At 30.1% G+C, this 23677-nt stretch overlaps 1 protein-coding gene across 4 annotated transcripts in view; it reads left to right on the top strand.

Annotated features, from left to right (window-relative positions):
• The window catches only part of Gprk2 (G protein-coupled receptor kinase 2), a 647504-nt gene that overhangs the window by 266513 nt on the left and 357314 nt on the right, over positions 1-23677 (top strand). For all 4 annotated transcript variants that reach the window (XM_075292157.1, XM_075292156.1, XM_075292158.1 and 1 more), the window contains exon 4: positions 15327-17278. In XM_075292157.1, coding sequence (XP_075148272.1) covers positions 17227-17278 — 52 coding nt within the window. In that variant the 5' untranslated portion in view covers positions 15327-17226. The remainder of the gene's footprint in view (positions 1-15326; positions 17279-23677) is intronic.

Below are 23677 nucleotides of genomic sequence, written 5' to 3'. Positions count from 1 at the left end.
GAAAATTTTGTCAAAATTTTATTTATATAGAAAATTTTGTCAAAATTTTATTTCTATAGAAAATTTTTTCAACATTTTTTTCTATAGAAAATTTTGCCAAATTTTTTTTCTATAGAAATTTTTTTCAAAATTTTCTTTCTATATAAAATTTTGTCAACATTTTTTTTTCTATAGAAAATTTTATCAACATTTTCTTTCTATAGAAATTTTTGTCAAAATTTTATTTCTACACACAAAAAAATTTTTTTTGATTTCAATCACGAAAATCGCGGATTCAATCATTTTTTTAATTGAAATGTCTTCAATCACGAAAATGATAGTATCAATCACCCATTTTGATTGAAAACCAACACGATTTTCAATTAAAAATTTAATTGACTTTTGTCACGGAATCAATTAATTGTGTGATTGAATCAATTAAAAACGTGATTGATTTTTTACATAAAATTCAATCACAGTTTTAATTGAATCAATTAAAATTTTAATTAATTTCGCGACAAAAATCAATCAACTATTTGATTCATTCAATTAAATAATTAATTGAAATTGGCTATAAATTTCGATCAAAAAAATTATATATTGCGACCCCAAAATCGTATTTAGTTTTATTTGAAATAAAAGAAAATATGTGTTTCTTATAAAACATATTTAATATATTATTATTTTTTGAATTATGAAATAGACAAATAAATTTTGTTCTTGTCATTTGTGTTTTGTTCTAACATAACTTACAAATACAATTATTATAAATAACAAGTATAGGGTGAAAAAAAAACTATATAAATCATTCACTTCCTTATCATAATAACCATGTCAGCATGTTCCTTCTAATATGTAGATGCGCCTAGATTTCCAATAAATCAGCAGTCTGTAAGCTAAATAAGTTTTTCTGAAAAAAAAAAACAGAATAATTCGAATTTAATTTGGTTCAATTAAAAGTTAGTTTTGTTAAACATTACCTGCATAGAATATCAAGTTCAATTCTTAGTTCCAGGTTGCAGATTTATAATCTTCTTTTGCAGTTGTAGTCTTTTAGCATAAAAAGGTGTATTAAGGAGCTCGGTAATTTAATTTTAGTAACAATTCCTTTCCAAATCCACACATTGAAATCGTCTATTAAAATTTGAACCAATCAAAGACAAAAATAATGGGAAAGCAATGTAATATTTGGTATTATATTGATGATACTTTGCAAATTCTGGAAATAGAAAAAATTATAAATGGAAAATACATATTTTTATTATTTTCGGATATTTTTCATATTTTTAAATCTAAAAGAAAGAACTTTTTACCATTACATAATTCAGATATACATTATATACCAGATATACTGCTCTCTACTTGGGTTCAAACTGCAAAAGGCAGGTAAAACAAAAATGCAATTTAATGCCAACGCCACTTCGCAACTTCAAGGTGATTCTTCCAACAAACCCATACCGCTCTTGGTTTTAAGAAAACTAGGAGTGAAAAAAATTTATAATTTTAAAAGATCAATACGGTACCCACTTTTTTATTGCAAGCATATTCTTATATATTTGATAAAATGATAGAGTTGATAAAATGATAGATTGGTCAATTTCACGAAATAATATTGGTCACTAAAAGAAATGAATAAAAAATATATTATTTTAGTCCGTTTAATGTAAACAGGCTTCAATGGAAAACGGTATTCACATTTCACAATTTCTTACCTTCAATACACGTAGATTGTTTTCCATTTTTACAATACCACAAAACACAAACACAGGTAATTTCAAATGCGTTCCGTCATATATTTTTTTCAAACCTTTACCACGTGGCCGTTTGTTGTTGCACACTTTATTTATTTCAACCCTTTGCTATGATTTGTTGTTGCGTTCAAAATATTTATGCACACATTTTGAATGCAGCAGACAGAATGTCGCCAATCATGTTTTTCAATTTACGCGAAAAACAACAACCCAACCGTTCGTTACGAGTTACTTCCACAGACTGATCTCTCCATCATACATTGTTGAATAAATACCTATTCTCTTGTTCTCTTTTCGCTCTTTCCATTTCTCAAAATTATTCAGTTTCAATCACAAAGGTGATTGGATCAATCACATGTGTAATTGGAAACGGAAAAAATTTCAATGACGTTTGTAATTGAAAATTATTTCCAAATTGATTAACAAATTGATTGAATCAATTAATATTTTAATTGGAAACGTAACAAATATCAATCATTTTTTTTAATTGGTTTTTATTCGGATTTGATTAAATAATTAATTGAATCAATTAACATATTAATTGAATCCGTTTCCAAATTCAATTAAGTGTTTAATTGAAAAAAATTTGGTGATAATTTTTTGTGTGTATAGAGAATATTGTCAACATTTTTTTCTATAGAAAACTTTGTCAAAATTTTATTTCTTTTTTATTGCAACTTAAAACCATACATTGACTACGCTACAAGTGTAGCTTAACCAACAGAGGAAAAGAATGTAGGTCAAACGAATGGAAAAAGAAGAGGAGGCACGCTCAAAATACACCCAGCCAACTGAATTCAAATCGATGATTTGACAGTGGCATAGGAAACGAGATATGTTTTTTTCGAATTTATTTCGGCATAAGCCGGCTATCAATGTAAAACCTTTTTTCGGAGGGCTCGAGTGTGGTTTTTGTTGGGTTTAATAAACTGCCTGAATTTATTCTGATAATTGGTTGATAGTTTTGCTGCAAGTAGAGGATGCTGATGAGGAATGCGGTAATTCCGAAACGTGCGTCCATCCAACCATCTTGCAGTCTATAGGGCTTTGCCCAGATAAATTTGACAAACATTCTTTTCCTCTGTTGGTTAAGCTACACTTGTAGTTTAGTCAATGTATGGTTTTAAGCTGCAATAAAAAACAACAACAATGCTTAAAGAACAAAACCAACAATAACAAAACAAAACGAATGAAAATTTTATTTCTATAAAAAATTTTGTCAAAATTGTATTTCTATAGAAAATTTTGTCAAAATTTTATTTCTATAGAAAATTTTGTCAAAATTTTATTTCTACAGAAAACTTTGTCAAGATTTTATTTCTATAGAAAATTTTGTCAAAATTTTATTTCTATAGAAATTTTTTTCAAAATTTTGTTTCTATAGAAAATTTTGTCAAAATTTTATTTCTATAGAAAATTTTGTCAATATTTTATTTCTATAGAAAATTTTGTCAAAATTTTATTTCTATAGAATTTTTTTTTCAAACTTTTATTTCTAAAGAAGATTTTCTCAAAATTTTATTTCTATGTAGATTTTTGCCGAAATTTTATTTCTATAGAAAATTATGTCAATATTTTATTTCTATAGAAAATTTTGTCAAAATTTTATTTCTATAGAAAATTTTGTCAAAATTTTATTTCTATAGAAAATTTTGTCAAAATTTTATTTCTATAGAAAATTTTGTCAAATTTTTATTTCTTTAGAAAATTTTGTCAAAATTTTATTTCTATAGAAAATTTTGTCAAAATTTTATTTTTGTAGAAAAATTTGTCAACATTTTATTTCTATAGAAAATTTTGTCAAAATTTAATTTCTATAGAAAATTTTGTCAAAATTTAATTTCTATAGAAAATTTTGTCAAAATTTAATTTCTATAGAAAATTTTCTCAAAATTGTATATCTATGGAGATTTTTGACGAAATTTTATTTCTGTAGAAAATTTTCTCAAATTTTTAGTTCTATGGAAAACTGTTTCAAAACTTTATTTCTATAGATAATTTTGTCAAAATTTTATATTTCTATGGAAAATTTGTAAAGTACCTCTTAGTTAGAGAGGAATATTTTGCAAAATGTCGCCAACCGTGATTACAATACTAACAATAACAGGTATATATATGAGAGTAAAAAAAGAATGTAATTATGAGATTACTCCTCGTTAAACTTACAATTGACTTGCTTCTTGACATTGACTCCCCCACACTTATTGATGTTTGGCTTCATGTTTATTTGTCACAATCATATTTACGGATACATACGCGCAATTATATTCCCTTACATTTACTTTAGAAACCAGATGTAAACATTTGTTGATGCTTATTGAGTGGTTGTGGTCACAGAGAACAAGGAAAGAGTAAACATTTGAAAATTTTAATTATCCAGTCAGAGACATATATATTAATTATGGTTAGGTGTGGGAAAATGAAAGAGGAAAACAAAAGTAAAGAGTTGACTTTTTTTACGAAGGGGACAAAATAGGGTCATTGTCGTAAATAATTTAGTTTTATAGAAATAAAGTTTATTTTTAATTGCTTTATATCAATTATACGCTACCCTACAAGATGGTTAAGAGAATAAATTTGTCATTATGTTTGCAAAACATTGAAAAATTTGTCTATGGTGCTATAGAGTATTTACCAAAACTGGTCAACTGGATTGAGTTATAAAAACGGTAACCGGGTAGTACAAAAAATAAAATAAAATAAAATAAAATAATTGGAATGCACAAACATTCCGCAGTGTAGAATGCTTGCGCGAGAGCTTAACTTATCGCGAGAATGGATACAACACGCATTGAGAAAAAAAGCTTAGACTAAAGCCATTGAAGTTCCAAAAAGTACAAAAGCTCACCGATGCACAAAAAAGTTAGATTGGAAAGAGCCAAGATCCAAACTTAGATTTGGATTTCTCCGATGTAAAACCATTCCAAATCAGATCAGGTTTACCTGCCAAAGAGGTTCATAAGCTTGTATCCAGATCGAGGAAATCTTCGACTATAGATGGGGGGGATCGTAGTGAGGCGAACAGGTTTGACAGGTCATGCGAAAATGACGTTAATTCGTGCCAACCCCCAAGAAAATAAAATAGTTCATTCTTATAATTTTTGGGAATCGTATGAAAATGTTCTTTTGCTTTACTTTATATCGAACTTATGTGTACGGCCATTGAACTATATACCCACATTTGGTTCATAAAATGTTTGAGACATACCAAAAAAAAAAAGAGAAAATTTCATTGGGCTCTAGAAAATTTCGCAAAAAATAATAAAATTTAACTACAACAACAAACAATTTTTTTTTGCAATAAAAATAAAGAGCAAAAGAACTTTAATTTGTGACCACCATCAAAAAATTAAAATTTCAATGGATATCCTCGAAAATATAAAATGTTTATATGATTTATTTATTTCGGTCATATCTCCTTAAATATGCGCTGGAGAGCGGATATTTATGATTCAATCACAATATTAATTGATCCAATTATTTTTTAATTGAATGTCTTCAATCACAAAAATTATAATATCAATAACAGTTTTAATTGGGCATACAAATTAAATAAAAAATTAAATAAAAAATTAATTGGTTTCATTGATTGATTCAACTAAATTTTAATTATTAAAAATTAAAAACCTATCTATTTTCAATTACTTTCATAACTGACTTAGTGTTTTTAGTTGTATTATAAAATTAAAAAAAATCTACTTACTTTTTACTTTTTATACCCTCCACCATAGGATGATGGGTATATTAACTTTGTCATTCCGTTTGTAACACATCGAAATATTGCTCTAAGACCCCATAAAGTATATATATTCTGGGTCGTGGTGAAATTCTGAGTCGATCTCAGCATGTCCGTCCGTCCGTCTGTTGAAATCACGCTAACTTCCGAACGAAATAAGCTATCGACTTGAAACTTGGCACCAGTAGTTGTTATTGATGTAGGTCGGATGGTATTGCAAATGGGCCATATCGGTCCACTTTTACGTATAGCCCCCATATAAACGGAACCCCAAATTTGGCTTGCGAGGCCTCTAAGAGAAGCAAATTTCATCCGATCCGGCTGAAATTTGGTACATGGTGTTAGTATATGGTCTCTAACAACCATGCAAAAATTGGTCCACATCGGTCCATAATTATATATAGCCCCCATATAAACCGATCCCCCGATTTGGCTTGCAGAGCCTCTAAGAGCAACAATTTTCATCCGATCCGGCTAAAATTTGGTACATGGTGTTAGTATATGGTCTCTAACAACCATGCAAAAATTGGTCCCAGATTTGGCTTGCGGAGCCTCTAAGAGTAGCATATTTCATCCTATCTAGCTGAAATTTGGTACATGGTACATACAAGTATATGGTCTCTAGCAACCATGCAAAAATTAGTCCATATCGGTCCATAATTATATAGCCCCCATACAAACCGATCCCCAGATTTGGTTTGCGGATCCTCTAGGAGAAGCAAATTTCATCCGATCCGGTTGAAATTTGGAACGTGGTGTTAGTATTTGATCTCTATCAAACACGCAAGAATTGGTCCATATCGGTCCATAATTATATATAGCCCCCATATAAATCGATCCCCAGATTTAATCTCCGGAGCCTCTTGCAGGAGCAAAATTCATCCAATCCAGTTGAAATTTGGTAAGTGGTGTTAGTATATGGTCTCTAAAAACCATGCAAGAATTGGTCCATATCGGTCCATAAGTATATATAGCCCCCATATAAACCGTTCCCCACATTTGATCTCCGCAGCCTCTTGGAGGAGCAAAATTCATCCGATCCGGTTGAAATTTGGTACGTGATGTTAGTATATGGCCGCTAATAACCATGCCAAAATTGGTCTATATCGGTGTATAGTTATATATAGCCGATCCCCAATCACACAAAAATTGGTCCATATCGGTTCATAATCATGGTTGCCACTCGAGCCAAAAATAATCTACCAAAATTTTATTTCTATAGAAAATTTTGTCAAAATTTTATTTCTATAGAAAATTTGTCAAAATTTTATTTCTATTGAAAATTTTGTCAAAATTTTATTTCTATAGAAAATTGTGTCAAAATTTTATTTCTATCGAAAATTTTGTCAATATTTTATTTCTATAGAAAATTTTGTCAAAATTTTATTTCTATAGAAAATTTTGTCAAAATTTTATTTTTTATAGAAAATTTTGTCAAAATTTTATTTTTTATAGAAAATTTTGTCAAAATTTTATTTCTATTGAAAATTTTGTCAAAATTTTATTTCTATAGAAAATTGTGTCAAAATTTTATTTCTATAGAAAATTTTGTCAAAATTTTATTTCTATAGAAACTTTTGTCAGAATTTTATTTCTGTAGAAAATTTTGTCAAAATTTTATTTCTATAGAAAATTTTTTCCAAATTTTATTTCTATAGAAACTTTTGTCAAAATTTTATTTCTGTAGAAAATGTAGTCAAAATTTTATTTCTATAGAAACTTTTGTTAAACTTAATTATATACGTATTTAATCGGCCTTTTTTAGTTTAATGTATACCACGTAGAAGTTTCAGCACAATCCATGGTGAAGGGTACATAAGCTTCGGCTTGACCGAACTTACGGCCGTATATACTTGTTTTAAATTAAAATCTAATTGAGTTAAAAAATATTCAATTAAAAAATTAATTGATTTATTTTTTTTTTTTTATCAGAACAAACTACTAGAAAATCATGTACCCTGTAATTTCATGTAAATCAGAGAAGTTTATGTTAGTTTACTTTGCTCTATTCAAAAAAAAAAAGCAATGAAATATCGGCAAATAAAGAAGTGCATACCTCCACAACCTTCCCTGATATCTGGAAAGTTTTCTTATAGTTTCAAAATGTGAAGCCAAACCCAAAAATCTAGTACACCTTTGTAAATTTTAAGTAGATATGAGAATTTAAATTTTTTTCATATGGCTATTTCCAGAAAAATGTCAACCATGACGAAAAAATTAAAATTGTTTAAACCGCCATTTTTGCCATTTATATTGCTAAAGAACTATTTGAATTTAAGGAATATAATGCGCTAAAGCATATTTTTGTTTTTGTTGTGAAAAATTTACAAAAAAACTTACAATATTTATTTTTTTTTTTTTTGGCTCTTTCCTCTGGTTTTGCTTTTCGTTGTTATTTATTATATATATGTTTTATTATTGCAATCGTGTTTCATCAATTTTGTTCCAACGATAAACTAATAAGAAAATATAAATAGACACATATTAGGCTTTGACAAACCGTATATTTTTGCCTTTTTTTGTCCTGCTATTTCTGTGTCACGTTATCGATGCCAAAACACTGTTTTTTATCAGTACTGTTCATCCCGTCGAAGAAAGAAGCTGAAAATTATTATTTAAATAAAGTTAATCGTGCTTAACATAAATAAAAAAAATAGTGCGCTTTTGATATTGAAGAAGGTTTAATCTAAATCAAAAGTTTGTCACGTTACTCATCGTAAGTGGGAAATATAACAAAAAGTATTGGTTTTCATATATATACATACGTATTATGCTTACTTTTTATGCAGATGGCTAAAAAAAAATAAAGAAGCATCACGACGATATCTACAAAAAATTAAGTCGGACCCCGTCAAGCGCCAGAAGTACCTACAAAATGTTGCAATGAAAATACATCGGGCAAAGTTGAAGGAACTGGAGAACGAAACCAATAAAGTAAGCGGGAAAAGGATCGTCTAAGGCAGCGATAACATTGAGTGGAATTATTTTGCATCGTCGCATGGCAAGGGTGCAGTCGATGGGGTTGGAGCCGTATTGGCAAATGACGGAAACCAATAAAGTCTTGTTTCACAATGCATTTGATTTTTACGAATGCATGAAAAACAATGTTTCTGGAATTCATATTATGTATGTTGATGAACGTGAAATTATGATTTCAACCACATTAAAGAAAAAATGGGAGCAGTCGCCAAATGTTCCAGGGATAAGGAAAATACATCATGTTTCTTACGATGAGCATTTTAAAACACAAGTAGCTCAAACTGCATATTCAAAAAACAAAATTGTTATTACTTAATCTGTTTTAGATTCTTATACATGTATTCTTAATTTTTATTATTATTTATACATTTAAAACATTAGAATTACTATTTTTTGATTTTCCAAATAAAATTTGATGAGAAAAATTATATGTGGAAATTTTGTCACGTTACGAATCACTAAAAAACATTATAAATATATAAAGCAATAGTTTTAGATAAAAATAACTGTTATAAATGGAAAACTACATTTCTTTATTATGCTTTAAGAGTATTTATTTACAAATTAATAGCCACATTTCGCAGAATTTTGATTTTTTCAATATTAAGTCACAAATGACTTCCATTTTTTGTCACGTTATCTATCCAATGTTTTCCAAAAATTCTTTAATAACGACAAGTTCCCAATGCTTGTCTTTTGTAACAAAAATAGTGTTGATGAAATACTTTATTCACATAAAAAAAACATTTGTGGAAATATTGATTTTTACCATGTTTTTTTTTACATTTAAAGGCGTACGAATGTCACGTTATCGATCCTGGAAATACCCATATACAAAAAAAGTCGGGGAAAGTCCCCAAAAAAATATAGACATATTATTTAGCGTATCTATGTGTAGACGCCACCCACAACCTTCCGTAATAATTTCAAGCAGATCATAGACATCAGACCAATATTCAAAAAGCATGGCAAGGGGGAGGTCCACCTTCTCTTCCAAATATCACAAAATCAGGTATTAGGTAAAAAGGGTGATACGGTCAAAATTCATTTAAAAAACCTGAACACCCCTCATTTTGAAGGTTTGTGTGTGTGTAGAATGTTGCTCCTATTTTGATTTTGGAATTCACTCTTCAGTTGTCAAAATGCCGTCCAAGCAAGAAGAGCAGCGTATCAAAATTTTAATCGCGTATCGCGAAAATCCGAGCTACTCACAATGGTAATGGACGACGAAACCTACGCCAAAGCCGACTACAAGTAGCTTCCGGGACAGGAGTTTTATACGGCAAAAGGAAGGGGAAAGGTAGCAGATAGTTTCAAGCACATAAAACTGTCAAAGTTCGCAAAGAAATATCTGGTTTGGCAAGCCATCTGTACCTGTGGCTTGAAAAGCAGCATTTTCATAGCTTCCGGGACTGTCAACCAAGAAATTTACGTGAAAGAGTGTTTGAATAAACGTCTGCTGCCTTTCCTGAAGAAACACGGTTGTTCCGTACTGTTTTGGCCGGATTTGGCAGCTTGCCATTACGGTAAAAAGGCCATGGAGTGGTACGCCGCCAACAACGTGCAGGTGGTTCCCAAGGACAAGAACCCTCCCAACACGCCAGAGCTCCGCCCAATTGAGAAATACTGGGCTATTGTCAAGCGGAACCTAAAGAAGACCAAAAACACTGCTAAGGACGAGCAGCAGTTCAAGGCAAACTGGCTTTCTGCGGCGAAGAAGGTGGACAAGGTGGCTGTACAAAATCTGATGGCATGTGTCAAGCTAAGGCCCGGCAATTCGGGTTTGGAAAAGCGAAAGCCCAACAGAATATTTTTCCTGAATTTTATACTAAAGGGTGATTTGTTAAGAGCTTGATAACTTTTAAAAAAAAAAAAAACGCATAAAATTTGCAAAATCTCATCGGTTCTTTATTTGAAACGTTAGATTGGTCCATGACATTTACTTTTTGAAGATAATTTCATTTAAATGTTGACCGCGGCTGCGTCTTAGGTGGTCCATTCGGAAAGTCCAATTTTGGGCAACTTTTTCGAGCATTTCGGCCGGAATAGCCCGAATTTCTTCGGAAATGTTGTCTTCCAAAGCTGGAATAGTTGCTGGCTTATTTCTGTAGACTTTAGACTTGACGTAGCCCCACAAAAAATAGTCTAAAGGCGTCAAATCGCATGATCTTGGTGGCCAACTTACCGGTCCATTTCTTGAGATGAATTGTTCTCCGAAGTTTTCCCTCAAAATGGCCATAGAATCGCGAGCTGTGTGGCATGTAGCGCCATCTTGTTGAAACCACATGTCAACCAAGTTCAGTTCTTCCATTTTTGGCAACAAAAAGTTTGTTAGCATCGAACGATAGCGATCGCCATTCACCGTAACGTTGCGTCCAACAGCATCTTTGAAAAAATACGGTCCAATGATTCCACCAGCGTACAAACCACACCAAACAGTGCATTTTTCGGGATGCATGGGCAGTTCTTGAACGGCTTCTGGTTGCTCTTCACTCCAAATGCGGCAATTTTGCTTATTTACGTAGCCATTCAACCAGAAATGAGCCTCATCGCTGAACAAAATTTGTCGATAAAAAAGCGGATTTTCTGCCAACTTTTCTAGGGCCCATTTACTGAAAATTCGACGTTGTGGCAGATCGTTCGGCTTCAGTTCTTGCACGAGCTGTATTTTATACGGTTTTACACCAAGATCTTTGCGTAAAATCTTCCATGTGGTCGAATAACACAAACCCAATTGCTGCGACATTTCATTCATCGACATTTCACGGTCTTCAGCAACACTCTCAGAAACAGACGCAATATTCTCTTCTGTACGCACTGTACGCATTCGTGTGGTTGGTTTAATGTCCAATAAAGTAAACTGAGTGCGAAACTTGGTCACAATCGCATTAATTGTTTGCTCACTTGGTCGATTATGTAGACCATAAATCGGACGTAAAGCGCGAAACACATTTCGAACCGAACACTGATTTTGGTAATAAAATTCAATGATTTGCAAGCGTTGCTCGTTAGTAAGTCTATTCATGATGAAATGTCAAAGCATACTGAGCATCTTTCTCTTTGACACCATGTCTGAAATCCCACGTGATCTGTCAAATACTAATGCATGAAAATCCTAACCTCAAAAGAATCACCCTTTAATTGAACGTGAAAAAGAAATTTGATTTTTTAAATAAACGATTTCACCGATTTACACGCGTTTTCCCTTGACCAAATTTTGACCGTATCACCCTTTATACTATAGGTGTGTACGTGACACGATTCACGCTGATGGCAACGACGTGAGTGTGCGTGATTAGCAAAAAAATCGTGCGTGAGTTACGAAAATAATTTCTTCGTGTGTGCGTGCGTGAGTAACGAATTTCGGAAAAATACGCTCACGAAAAAATTCCCCCCGGACGGAATTAAGACGCTTAGGAGATGAATTCATTTACAATTTCAGTGACACCTAGGATGTTAAGAATTTAATAACGCTCCTGATTTTAATCATGCTCAAGTTTTCAAACACGTCCCTAAGGTAAAGTAGTCATAAAATTATTCATAAGTCACGAAAAAGTGAGTTACGGCATTTTTCGAGAGTCACGACATTTCGTGCGTAAGTACAAATTTTATTTTCGTAAGTGTGCGTGAGTCCTTCCAAACAATATCGTGCGTCAGTGTGCGTGAGTAAGATTTTTCCGTCGTGAATGTGCACGTGCACACCTCTAGTATATACCTCCCCACATGTCAACTTTAAATTTCAAGTAGAAGTTTATTTTTTCCACTTAATGAAACAGGTCGGGCACAGGGAGGTCCCCTTTCCTTGACTAACTACTAAAAAATCAGATACCCCATATTGATTTAATAAGATCCCCCAGCTTCTCTGTAAATTTCCAGTAAATCGTAGAATTTTAGTTTTTTTCGATGTACTTTAAAAAAGTCGGACAAACGGGAGGCCCCCTTAGGCCCGAAGTATCATGCTCACTTAGACTATTCAGTCCATTGTGATACCACATTGGTGAACTTCTCTCTTATCACTGAGTGCTGCCCGATTCCATGTTAAGCTCAACGACAAGGGACCTCCTTTTTATAGCCGAGTCCGAACGGCGTTCCACATTGCAGTGAAACCACTTAGAGAAGCTTTAAAACTCTCAGAAATGTCACCAGCATTACTGAGGTGGGATAATCCACTGCTGAAAAGCAGGAATCGAACCCATAACCTTGTGTATGCAAGGCGGGCATGTTAACCATTGCACCACGGTAGCTCCCGGGAGGCCCCCTTCCCCGACCAAATAGGGATAATCCACCGCTGAAAAGCAGGAATCGAACCCACAACCTTGTGTATGCAAAGCGGGCATGCTAAACATTGCACCACGGTAGCTCCCGGGAAGCCCCCTTCCCCGACCAAATAGGGATAATCCACCGCTGAAAAGCAGGAATCGAACCCACAACCTTGTGTATGCAAGGCGGGCATGCTAACCAGGGCTGTGGAGTCGAGCCAATTTTGCTAGACTCCGACTCCGACTCCAGTATTTTTCATCAGCTCGACTCCGACTCCGGAGTCGACTCCGGGTAATATAACAAAATCTCATTTTAATATCACTAATTTGTAGTTATATTGTGGGGGTACCGTAAGTGGATCGATATAAAGTATCGTATTTATTTATGTGTGCAAAAAAAAGGTCTTAATTTCACATTAGATGCCAATTAAACTCTATATTTCAAAATTAGGGCAATGTTTAATAAATAAAATAATGCTATAAATACCCATCATAATATGAGAAGATACCAACAGTATATGTATTTGTGGACCAAAATTATTGATACTATCTCAAATCCTTTAAATTCGTTGCGAGCTATATAAAGGTTTATATTCCCATATGCATGAATTTGAATCTGAATCGATTTAGACAAAATTTTATATACTTCTACAAAATCTATGTACTTTAAATTTAAATCTAACGTTATGGGACGTAACACAATTTTAACAAAAAATAAAAATGCAAGGAAAGTCTAAAGTCGCCCGCCCGATTATAATATTCTCTGCACAACTTTGTATTTAGATCTACATTTTGATAAAATCTCAAATCAGACTTCTACAAAATCTCGGGCAATATTTGGGAAATATTTATAATTGTTTAGACAATTTCGCAAAAAAGCATTTATGATTCATTCATTGAAAAATTTGAAAATTTGAGTCATTTCTACAAGTTTTCGACATAGCAGTGAGCATACAATTTTAGAAAAATTTTTGTCTAGCAAATAAAATTTTGCAAAATTTTCTACAGTAACAGAATTTTGGCTAAATTTTCTATAGAAATAAAATTTTGGCAAGATTTTTTATAAAAATCAAATTTTGACCAAATATATAGAAACAAAATTTTTATAGAAATAAAATTTGGCAAAAGTTTTTATAGAAATAAAAGTTTGAAAAAGTTATCAATAGAAATACAATTTAAAAAAAATGTGTAGCAAACAAAATTTTGCAAAATTTTCTATAGAAATAAAATTTTGACTATATTTTATATAGAACAAAATATTTCTATAGTAATAAAATTTCGAATACAGTTTTTATAGCAGTGAGCATCAGTAAGAAAAAAAATTTGAGAAAATTTGCTATAGAAATAAAATTTGACAATTTTTTCTTATAGAAATAAAATTTTGAAAAAATTATCAATAAAAATACAATTTTAGAAAAATTTTTGTGTAGTAAATAAAATTCTGCAAAATATTCTACAGAAACAAAATTTTGACTAAATTTTCTATAGAAATTAAATTTTGACAAAATTTTCTAATAAAAAAATGTATTACTAAAAAATTTTGTCAAAATTTTCTACAGAAATAAAATTTTAACCAAATTTTCTAATAAAAAATCTATTACTATAAAATTTTGGCAAAATTTTCTATAGAAATAAAATGTTGACTCAATTTTCTATAGAAATAATATTTTGACTAAATTTTCTATAGAAAAAAATATTTCTATAGAAATAAAATTTTGACAAAATTTGCTATAGAAATAAAATGTTGACAAAACTTTTTATAGAAATAACATTTTGACAAAATTTTCTATAAAAAACAACTTTGAAAAAATTTACTTTCAATATTCCACAAACATATGTGGAATATGGCCTTAAAATAAAATTTAAAAAAAAATAATTTCGGGTACTAAAGTTGATCGATCCAGCCCATCTGCTAGTCTCACATTCTAGGAAACATCAAAAGATAGCTGTAATTGGAAGTTGATTTTCATTTACAATCATGCTGTACATTGATCGAATGAATAACGCAATGGAAACTAATTTGCGTAAAAACTTGCTTAGTTACAAAAATGTGAAGTGTTTTAAAAAATTTGCTTTAGCCGGAGTCGGAGTCGAGCAACATTTTTACGACTCCGACTCCTGCAAAATCTTCAGACTCCGACTCCAAGACTCCGACTCCGGCTCCTCAGCCCTGATGCTAACTATTGCACCACGGTAGCTCCCGGTAAGCCCCCTTCCCCTACCAAATATCGAAAAATAAAGAAGCGGATTTTTGTCTAAACCTTCCCTCAAAATTGAAAGTAAATCGAAGAACTTTGGTCCAATTTTCGCCGCCTCATGTTTTCTGTTAATTACATCAATTAATTTTTTAATTGATTATGTATTAAACTTTTGCCAACTTAATGGGAAATGTTTTGGTGATATTTTTTTCTGTTTATGTAAAAGTTCATCTTTTTTTTCTCGGAAAAATCCAAGATTTTATAAAAATATAAAAATTTTTATTCTATTTTTTTGTTGTTTCTTTTTGTGTATTTATGATTTTGTCCAATTTATCCTAATCGGAGTTTTTTTTTGTTCGTCTAACCATTGTTAACTTTACTAATATATTGCCTTTATTATCTATTCTTATCGTCTATTTTGCAGCAAGAAGATTTAATCAACGCAAGCCGATGGAATCAAGTGGATTTAATATTAAACAAACTTTAGTCAAAAACTATAGCGTGACGGACAAAGAATATAAAATACGTGAAAAGAATCCTCGACGGCAGTAAAGGCTCACAGACAAAGCATCCACATCACAAAGTTTCCATCATTTACGAGGGACATAAAGAGTTTTTGCATAATATGGTGGTTCTTCTCTATGGATATAGACAAAAAGCGGATTCTTTTAACAAATGGTCTGTTGTTTGGTGGTAAATGAAGGCAATATCACAAAAAAAATGCTTACCAAATAAATTTTCGAAAAACAAATAACGCCTGGTAGTAGGAAATGTCCAAACAAATAAATTAAATTAAAAGCCAGAGGTAAAGAAATTCCATTACTTACCATTATTGATTCCTTCAATAAAAAAAAACACACACACACACAGAAAGAACGTGAGAAACGTGAGTCTATGATTTAAGACCACATGTCGCCGCTATAGGAGGATAGCCAAAGAAAAGAAAAAGGTCTGAGGTATAATAAATTGCTTGTAAACGCACAATTTCACCCTTTTGGACAATTGTCAACCAAACAAAGTTGGAGGGGGGAAAATAGCCAAATAATAGTCCTTTTAGTTATCAACAAAGGACTATAAGAGTCCCAGCTTCCACACATAAAGAAGTTCGTTTTTGCGTTAAGCACAAAATAAAAACAAAAACAAGAAAACGCATAAAACAAAAAATCCTTTAAGCAGGATTTAATAGACAAAAGGAACTTTTATAAATTACCAAACAGGCTAGGCAAAACAGATATAGAGAAGGCTGTCGAAGAACCCCAAAATAAAACGGGAAATTAGACATAATCACGTACACGAGAGTTGGTGGAGACAGAAACCAAAAAAAAAAAAAAAAAACCAAAGGGGTAGCTGTCATCACGTCCTTACAAAAGCCAACAAATTAAGGATAAAATTGTCAGCTTTGTCTTTTGGCAACTGCTTATTTTTAAAAAGGAAACGAAAACAAGGCCCACATTCATTCGTAAGAAAACAGCAAGAAAACCGGAAATTCCGCTTACGACTGACCTTAGCAGAAAAGACAAAATAAAAATAATATCCGAAGGACAATAACAAGTGCGAAGTTACCACGCTTCCGGCAAAACAACAAGAGAAAATCATCTCCTATTACAAAGGCAACACATGTATTCTTCTGCCAAATACATGACCATCGCATCACTTCTGAGAATTCAAGAAATGAGAAAGACTTAAAGAGAAGTTAAAAACAAAACACGGAAAATTTATTAAAAAATTGTCAACAGCACAGAAACCAACATTAGCACATTTCCATAGCTACAGAAACGTACAAAAAACACCACCTCCTTACTTTTCCATTTCCACATGAAAGTGAAAAACATCCACCCACAAAGAGAGACAACTCATCCTTGAACCTGGATTTCCATCACTTGGCTTTCATACAAACAAAATTGGCATCAAAAACAGAAAATTATTCAATCTTGAAAGAGGCTACAAAACAGTACTTAGGCTCATAAGTGCGTAAACTGTGTCATCTCTCGCTCTCTCTCGCTCTCTCTCTCTCTCGATTTAGGATTGGGGAGTATATTTAGCAACAGCATCATCATTATAGCATCCTCAGGCGGTAACAACACGAGCATATCGTTTTTGTCCTTTAAACAACAAAAGCATCATCATCATCAGTTAGCTGTAGCAATAACCTGGAAATATCATCTGTTCTGTGGGTCCTTATTCTCCATAAAACATTTCGTCTTTCAACTCTTACCAACCAACCAACCAACCACCCCCCAACTTAAATTTCATCTGAAATCTATTGATTGGATTTTTTTCGAGTGCGGCCTGAGTTTCAATAAAAAACCGCCAACCTGGAACTAATGGAATTAGAGAATATTGTGGCCAATACGGTCTACTTAAAAGCCAGAGAAGGTAAGTCGACCACATAAGCAATGGCATTTGATTTCTAAAGAAATTTTAGGTTTTGCGAATTTTTAGAAATTCTTTGAAATATCTAAATAGTTGTTTAAAAAACCATAGCACAGTGCTCCAACAAAATTTTTTGACAAAATTTTCTATAAAAAACTTTTTCAGAAAATTTTCTGTAGAAAAAAAAAATTGACAAAATTTTCTATAGAAATAAAATTTTGACGAAATTTTCTAAAGAAATAAAACTTTGACAAAATATTGTATAAAAATAAAATTTTTTCAAAAATTTTCTATAGAAATAAAATTTTGACAAAATTTTCTATAGAAATAAAATTTTGACAATATTTTCTATAGAAATAAATAATATATCGACAAAATTTTCTATAGAAATAAAATTTTGACAATATTTTCTATAGAAATAATATATCGACAAAATTTTCTATAGAAATAAAACTTTAACAAAATATTGTATAAAAATAAAATTTTTTCACAAATTTTCTATAGAAGTAAAATTTTGCAAAAATTTTCTATAGAAGTAAAATTTTGCAAAAATTTTCTATAGAAATAAAATTTTGCAAAAATTTTCTATAGAAATAAAATTTGACAGTGGCATAGGAAAAGAGATATGTTTGTTTCGAATTTATTTCGGCATAAGCCGGCTATCAATGTAAAACCTTTTTTCGGAGGGTTCAAGTGTGGTTCATTGTTGGGTTTATTGAACTGCCTGAATTTATTCTGATAACTGGTTGATAGTTTTGCTGCAAGTAGAGGATGCTGATGAGGAATGTGGTAATTCCGAAACGTGCGTCCATCCAACCATCTTGCAGTCTATAGGGCTTTGCCCAAATAAATTTGCCAAACATTCTTTTCCTCTGTTGGTTAAGCTACACTTGTAGTTTAGTCAATGTATGGTTTTAAGCTGCAATAAAAAACAACAACAATGCTTAAAGAACAAAACCAACAATAACAAAACAAAACAAATGAAATAAAATTTTGACAAAATTTTCTATAGAAATAAAATTTTGACAATATTTTCTATAGAAATAATATATCGACAAAATTTTCTATAGAAATAAAACTTTAACAAAATATTGTATAAAAATAAATTTTTTTCAAAAATTTTCTATAGAAGTAAAATTTTGCAAAAATTTTCTATAGAAATAAAATTTTGACAACATCTTCTATAGAAATAAAATTTGGACAAAATTTTCTATAGAAATAAAAGTTTGCAAAAAAACAATCTATTGAAATAAAATTTTGACAAAAAGAAAAAGAGAGGAAAAGAGAAATGTTTGTATGAATTTGTTTCGGCATAAGCCGGCTATCATAAACCTTTTTTCGGAAGGTTCAAATGTGGATCACCATGGATTTAGTGAACTGCCTGAATTTATTCTGATAATTGGTTGATAGTTTTGCTGCAAGTAGAGGATGCTGATCAGGAATGTGGTAATTCCGAAACGTGCGTTCATCCAACCATCGTGCAGTCTATAGAGCTTTGCCCAAATAAATTTGACAAACATTCTTTTCCTCTGTTGGTTAAGCTACTCTTGTAGTTTAGTCAGCTCAATGGTTTTATAGCTGAGATCAAAACAACAAATAAAGGGTGATTCTTTTGAGGTTAGGATTTTCATGCATTAGTATTTGACAGATCACGTGGGATTTCAGACATGGTGTCAAAGAGAAAGATGCTCAGTATGCTTTGACATTTCATCATGAATAGACTTACGATCTGCCACAACGTCGAATTTTCAGTGAATGGGCCCTAGAAAAGTTGGCAGAAAATCCGCTTTTTTATCGACAAATTTTGTTCAGCGATGAGGCTCATTTCTGGTTGAATGGCTACGTAAATAAGCAAAATTGCCGCATTTGGAGTGAAGAGCAACCAGAAGCCGTTCAAGAACTGCCCATGCATCCCGAAAAATGCACTGTTTGGTGTGGTTTGTACGCTGGTGGAATCATTGGACCGTATTTTTTCAAAGATGCTGTTGGACGCAACGTTACGGTGAATGGCGATCGCTATCGTTCGATGCTAACAAACTTTTTGTTGCCAAAAATGGAAGAACTGAACTTGGTTGACATGTGGTTTCAACAAGATGGCGCTACATGCCACACAGCTCGCGATTCTATGGCCATTTTGAGGGAAAACTTCGGAGAACAATTCATCTCAAGAAATGGACCGGTAAGTTGGCCACCAAGATCATGCGATTTGACGCCTTTAGACTATTTTTTGTGGGGCTACGTCAAGTCTAAAGTCTACAGAAATAAGCCAGCAACTATTCCAGCTTTGGAAGACAACATTTCCGAAGAAATTCGGGCTATTCCGGCCGAAATGCTCGAAAAAGTTGCCCAAAATTGGACTTTCCGAATGGACCACCTAAGACGCAGCCGCGGTCAACATTTAAATGAAATTATCTTCAAAAAGTAAATGTCATGGACCAATCTAACGTTTCAAATAAAGAACCGATGAGATTTTGCAAATTTTATGCGTTTTTTTTTTTAAAAAAAGTTATCAAGCTCTTAACAAATCACCCTTTATATAAAAATAATATGCATTTAATACTAGCGACGCCATCTATGTGTCAGACCGGGGACTTATCAGCCAACCTGTTATGATATACACGCAAAAAAATAATTCTTTCCTCCCAAACGAAATTTTAGACAAACAATGTTCGTTTCTCATTTGCTTTTCGCTGTAAGGAAGTGTATTTGAAAGAAAAGTATATACTTTTCCAGGATGTAAAAACCATTTCATAAAGACTAACTCAAAAAAATTTTTTTCTGGCTAATTGCATTTTTCCTCACATCTTTCTCACTTCCACGAAGATTTTTAGTTCTTAGCACCTTTTTCTGTAATACAAACAATGTAGAAGAAATTATACGATTTTATAAATTTTTAAAATTTTTTTACCTTTCGCCTGGACGGAGAATCGAACCGCGGACCATGCACTTTGTAAGCCAACACACTAACCACTGAGCTATGTACCTGTTATGGTCATCAATAGATAAATATCCATATAAGTTATATTTATATAGCATAGCTTGCGGCGCCCACGAACTGAATAAACAAAGTTTATTTAACAGAAACAAACATTTAGTTTGGCACCGTGGAGCAGTGGTTGCTACGTCTGACTCTCATGCCAAGGGTCGTGGGTTCGATCCCTGCTTCGACCAAAGTTTTTTTTTTTTTTTACATACATTCTACATATGTTCGGAAGATTCCGAAAAAAATGTTCAACATTACATTGTACTATATTAAATTTTGAACTGTAAAATGTGTTTTATTAAAGACCAAAAGTCAGAAAAGGACAGTGTTTGATATAAACGAAATGGACTCTGTTGTTGTTTCAAAAATAACTTTTTTTATTGAAAAAATAAAAACTTTGTAACAAACGAATTTTTTTGGTGATAAAAGTTTAAAATTTTCGAAGCAATTCAAAAAACTCTAACAAAATAAAAACGTTTTCGGTACACGTTTTCCAAACGTTTTTTTTCTTTGCGTGTAAAAATCATAAAAATTAAAATAAAAATAAAAAGGTCAACAATATCAACAACAAACACGAAATAAAATTTTGACATAATTTTCTATAGAAATAAAAGTTTGACAACATTTTCTATAGAAATAAAATTTTCACAAAATTTTTATAGAAATAAAGTTTTGACAAAGTTTTCTACAGAAATAGAATTTTGACAAAATTTTCTATAGAAATACAATTTTGGCAAAATTTTCTATAGAAATAAAATGTTTTAAAAATTTTACTATAGAAATAAAATATTGACAAAATTTGTTAGAGAAATAAATTTTTTTAGAACTAATAAAATTTTGGTAAAAGTTCCTATAGAAAAAAAATTTTCAAAAATTTTTTATAGAAATAAAATCTTTTCAGAAGATGTCTATAGAAATAATATTGTGCAAAAATTTTCTGTAGAAATAAAATGTTGCAAAAAGGTTGAATAGATAAAAAGTTTGCACAAATTTTCTATAGAAATAAAGTTTTGACAAAATTTTCTACCAAAAAAAAAATTTGGCAAAATATTGACAAAATTTGTTAGAGAAATAAATTTTTTTAGAACTAATAAATTTTTGGTAAAAGTTCCTATAGAAAAAAAAATTTTCAAAAATTTTTTATAGAAATAAAATCTTTTCAGAAGATGTCTATAGAAATAATATTGTGCAAAAATTTTCTGTAGAAATAAAATGTTGCAAAAAGGTTGAATAGATAAAAAGTTTGCACAAATTTTCTATAGAAATAAAGTTTTGACAAAATTTTCTATAGAAATCAAATTTTGACAAATTTTTCTATAGAAATAAAATTTTGGCAAAATTTTCTATAATAATAAAGTGTTGACCAAATTTGTTAGAGAAATTATTTTTTTAGAACTAAAATTTTCTATAGTAATAAAAAAATTTTTTATACAATTTTGCAAATATTTTCTGTAGAAATAAAATTTTGAGAACATTTTCTATAGAAATAAAATTTTGAGAAAATTTTCTATAGAAATAAAATTTTGAGAAAATTTTCTATAGAAATAATTTTGCAAAAATTTTCTGTAGAAATAATTTCGCAACAATTTTCTATAGAAATAAAATTTTGAAAAAATTTTCAATAGAAATAAAAGTTTGCACAACAAATTTTCAATAGAAATCAAATTTTGGCAAATTTTTCTATAGAAGTAAAATTTTGACAAAATTTTTTATAGAAATAACATTTTGACAAAATTTTCTATACAAATAATAATATGTCGACAAAATTTTCTATAGAAATAAAACTTTGATAAAATATTGTATAACAATAAAATTTTTTCAAAATATTTCTATAATAGTAAAATTTTGCAAAAATTTTCTATAGAAATAAATTTTTGCAAAAATGTTCTATACTACTTTGTAACTAAAGAAGTATTTCGACAAATTAGATTCCATTAGGGTTTTTATCGAACAACGAAAAAACGAATTAATGGATTTCAGACCATTATTTATATGGGGAAATAGAATATATAGAAATAAAAGTTTGACAACATTTTCTATAGAAATAAAATTTTGACAAAATTTTCTATAGAAATAAAAATTTTACACAATTTTCTATAGAAATAAAATTTTGACAAAATTTTTATAGAAATAAAGTTTTGACAAAGTTTTCTACAGAAGTAGAATTTTGACAAAATTTGCTATAGAAATCAAATTTTCACAAAATTTTTATAGAAATTAAGTTTTGACAAAGTTTTCTACAGAAATAGAATTTTGACAAATTTTTCTATAGAAATAAAATTTTATAAAATTTTCTATAGAAATAAAATGTTTTAAAAATTTTACTATAGAAATAAAATATTGACAAAATTTGTTAGAGAAATAAATTTTTTTAGAACTAATAAAATTTTGATAAAAGTTTCTATAGAAAAAAAAAATTTTCAAAAATTTTCTATAGAAATAAAATTTTTTCAGAAGATGTCTATAGAAATAATATTGTGCAAAAATTTTCTGTAGAAATAAAATGTTGCAAAAATGTTAAATAGATAAAAAGTTTGCACAAATTTTCTATAGAAATAAAGTTCTGACAAAATTTTCTATAGAAATCAAATTTTGACAAAATTTTCTATAGAAATAAAATTTTGACAAATTTTTCTATAGAAATAAAATTTTGCAAAATTTTCTATAATAATAAAATGTTGACCAAATTTGTTAGAGAAATAATTTTTTTTAGAACTAAAATTTTCTATAGTAATAAAACAATTTTTTATACAATTTTGCAAAAATTTTCTGTAGAAATAAAATTTTGAGAAAATTTTCTATAGAAATAAAATTTTGAGAAAATTTTCTATAGAAATACTTTTGCAAAAATTTTCTATAGAAATAATTTCGCAAAAATTTTCTATAGAATTAAAATGTTGAAAAAATTTTCAATAGAAATAAAAGTTTGCACAACAAATTTTCAATAGAAATCAAATTTTGGCAAATTTTTCTATAGAAGTAAAATTTTGACAAAATTTTCTATAGAAATAACATTTTGACAAAATTTTCTATAAAAATAATAATATGTCGACAAAATTTTCTATAGAAATAAAACTTTGATAAAATATTGTATAACAATAAAATTTTTTCTAAATATTTCTATAATAGTAAAATTTTGCAAAAATTTTCTATAAAAATAAAATTTTGCAAAAATGTTCTATACTACTTTGTAACTAAAGAAATATTTCGACAAATTAGATTCCATTAGGGTTTTTATCGAACAACGAAAAACGAATTAATGGATTTCAGACTATTATTTATATGGGGAAATTACACGGTGATATAAAAAGTAGGTTTTACTAGAATATGGGCTGAATTAATCAATTGTATTGTCCATTTTTAACATATTGAAATATCGATTTTTTCCCTATATGTACACTCAAAAAAAAGTGAACTCT

Source organism: Haematobia irritans, chromosome 1, assembly GCF_050003625.1.
Source record: "Haematobia irritans isolate KBUSLIRL chromosome 1, ASM5000362v1, whole genome shotgun sequence".
Classification (NCBI taxonomy): domain Eukaryota; kingdom Metazoa; phylum Arthropoda; class Insecta; order Diptera; family Muscidae; genus Haematobia; species Haematobia irritans.
The sequence above is the reverse complement of the archived record's forward strand: the minus strand, read 5'-3'. Positions and strand labels throughout refer to the sequence as shown.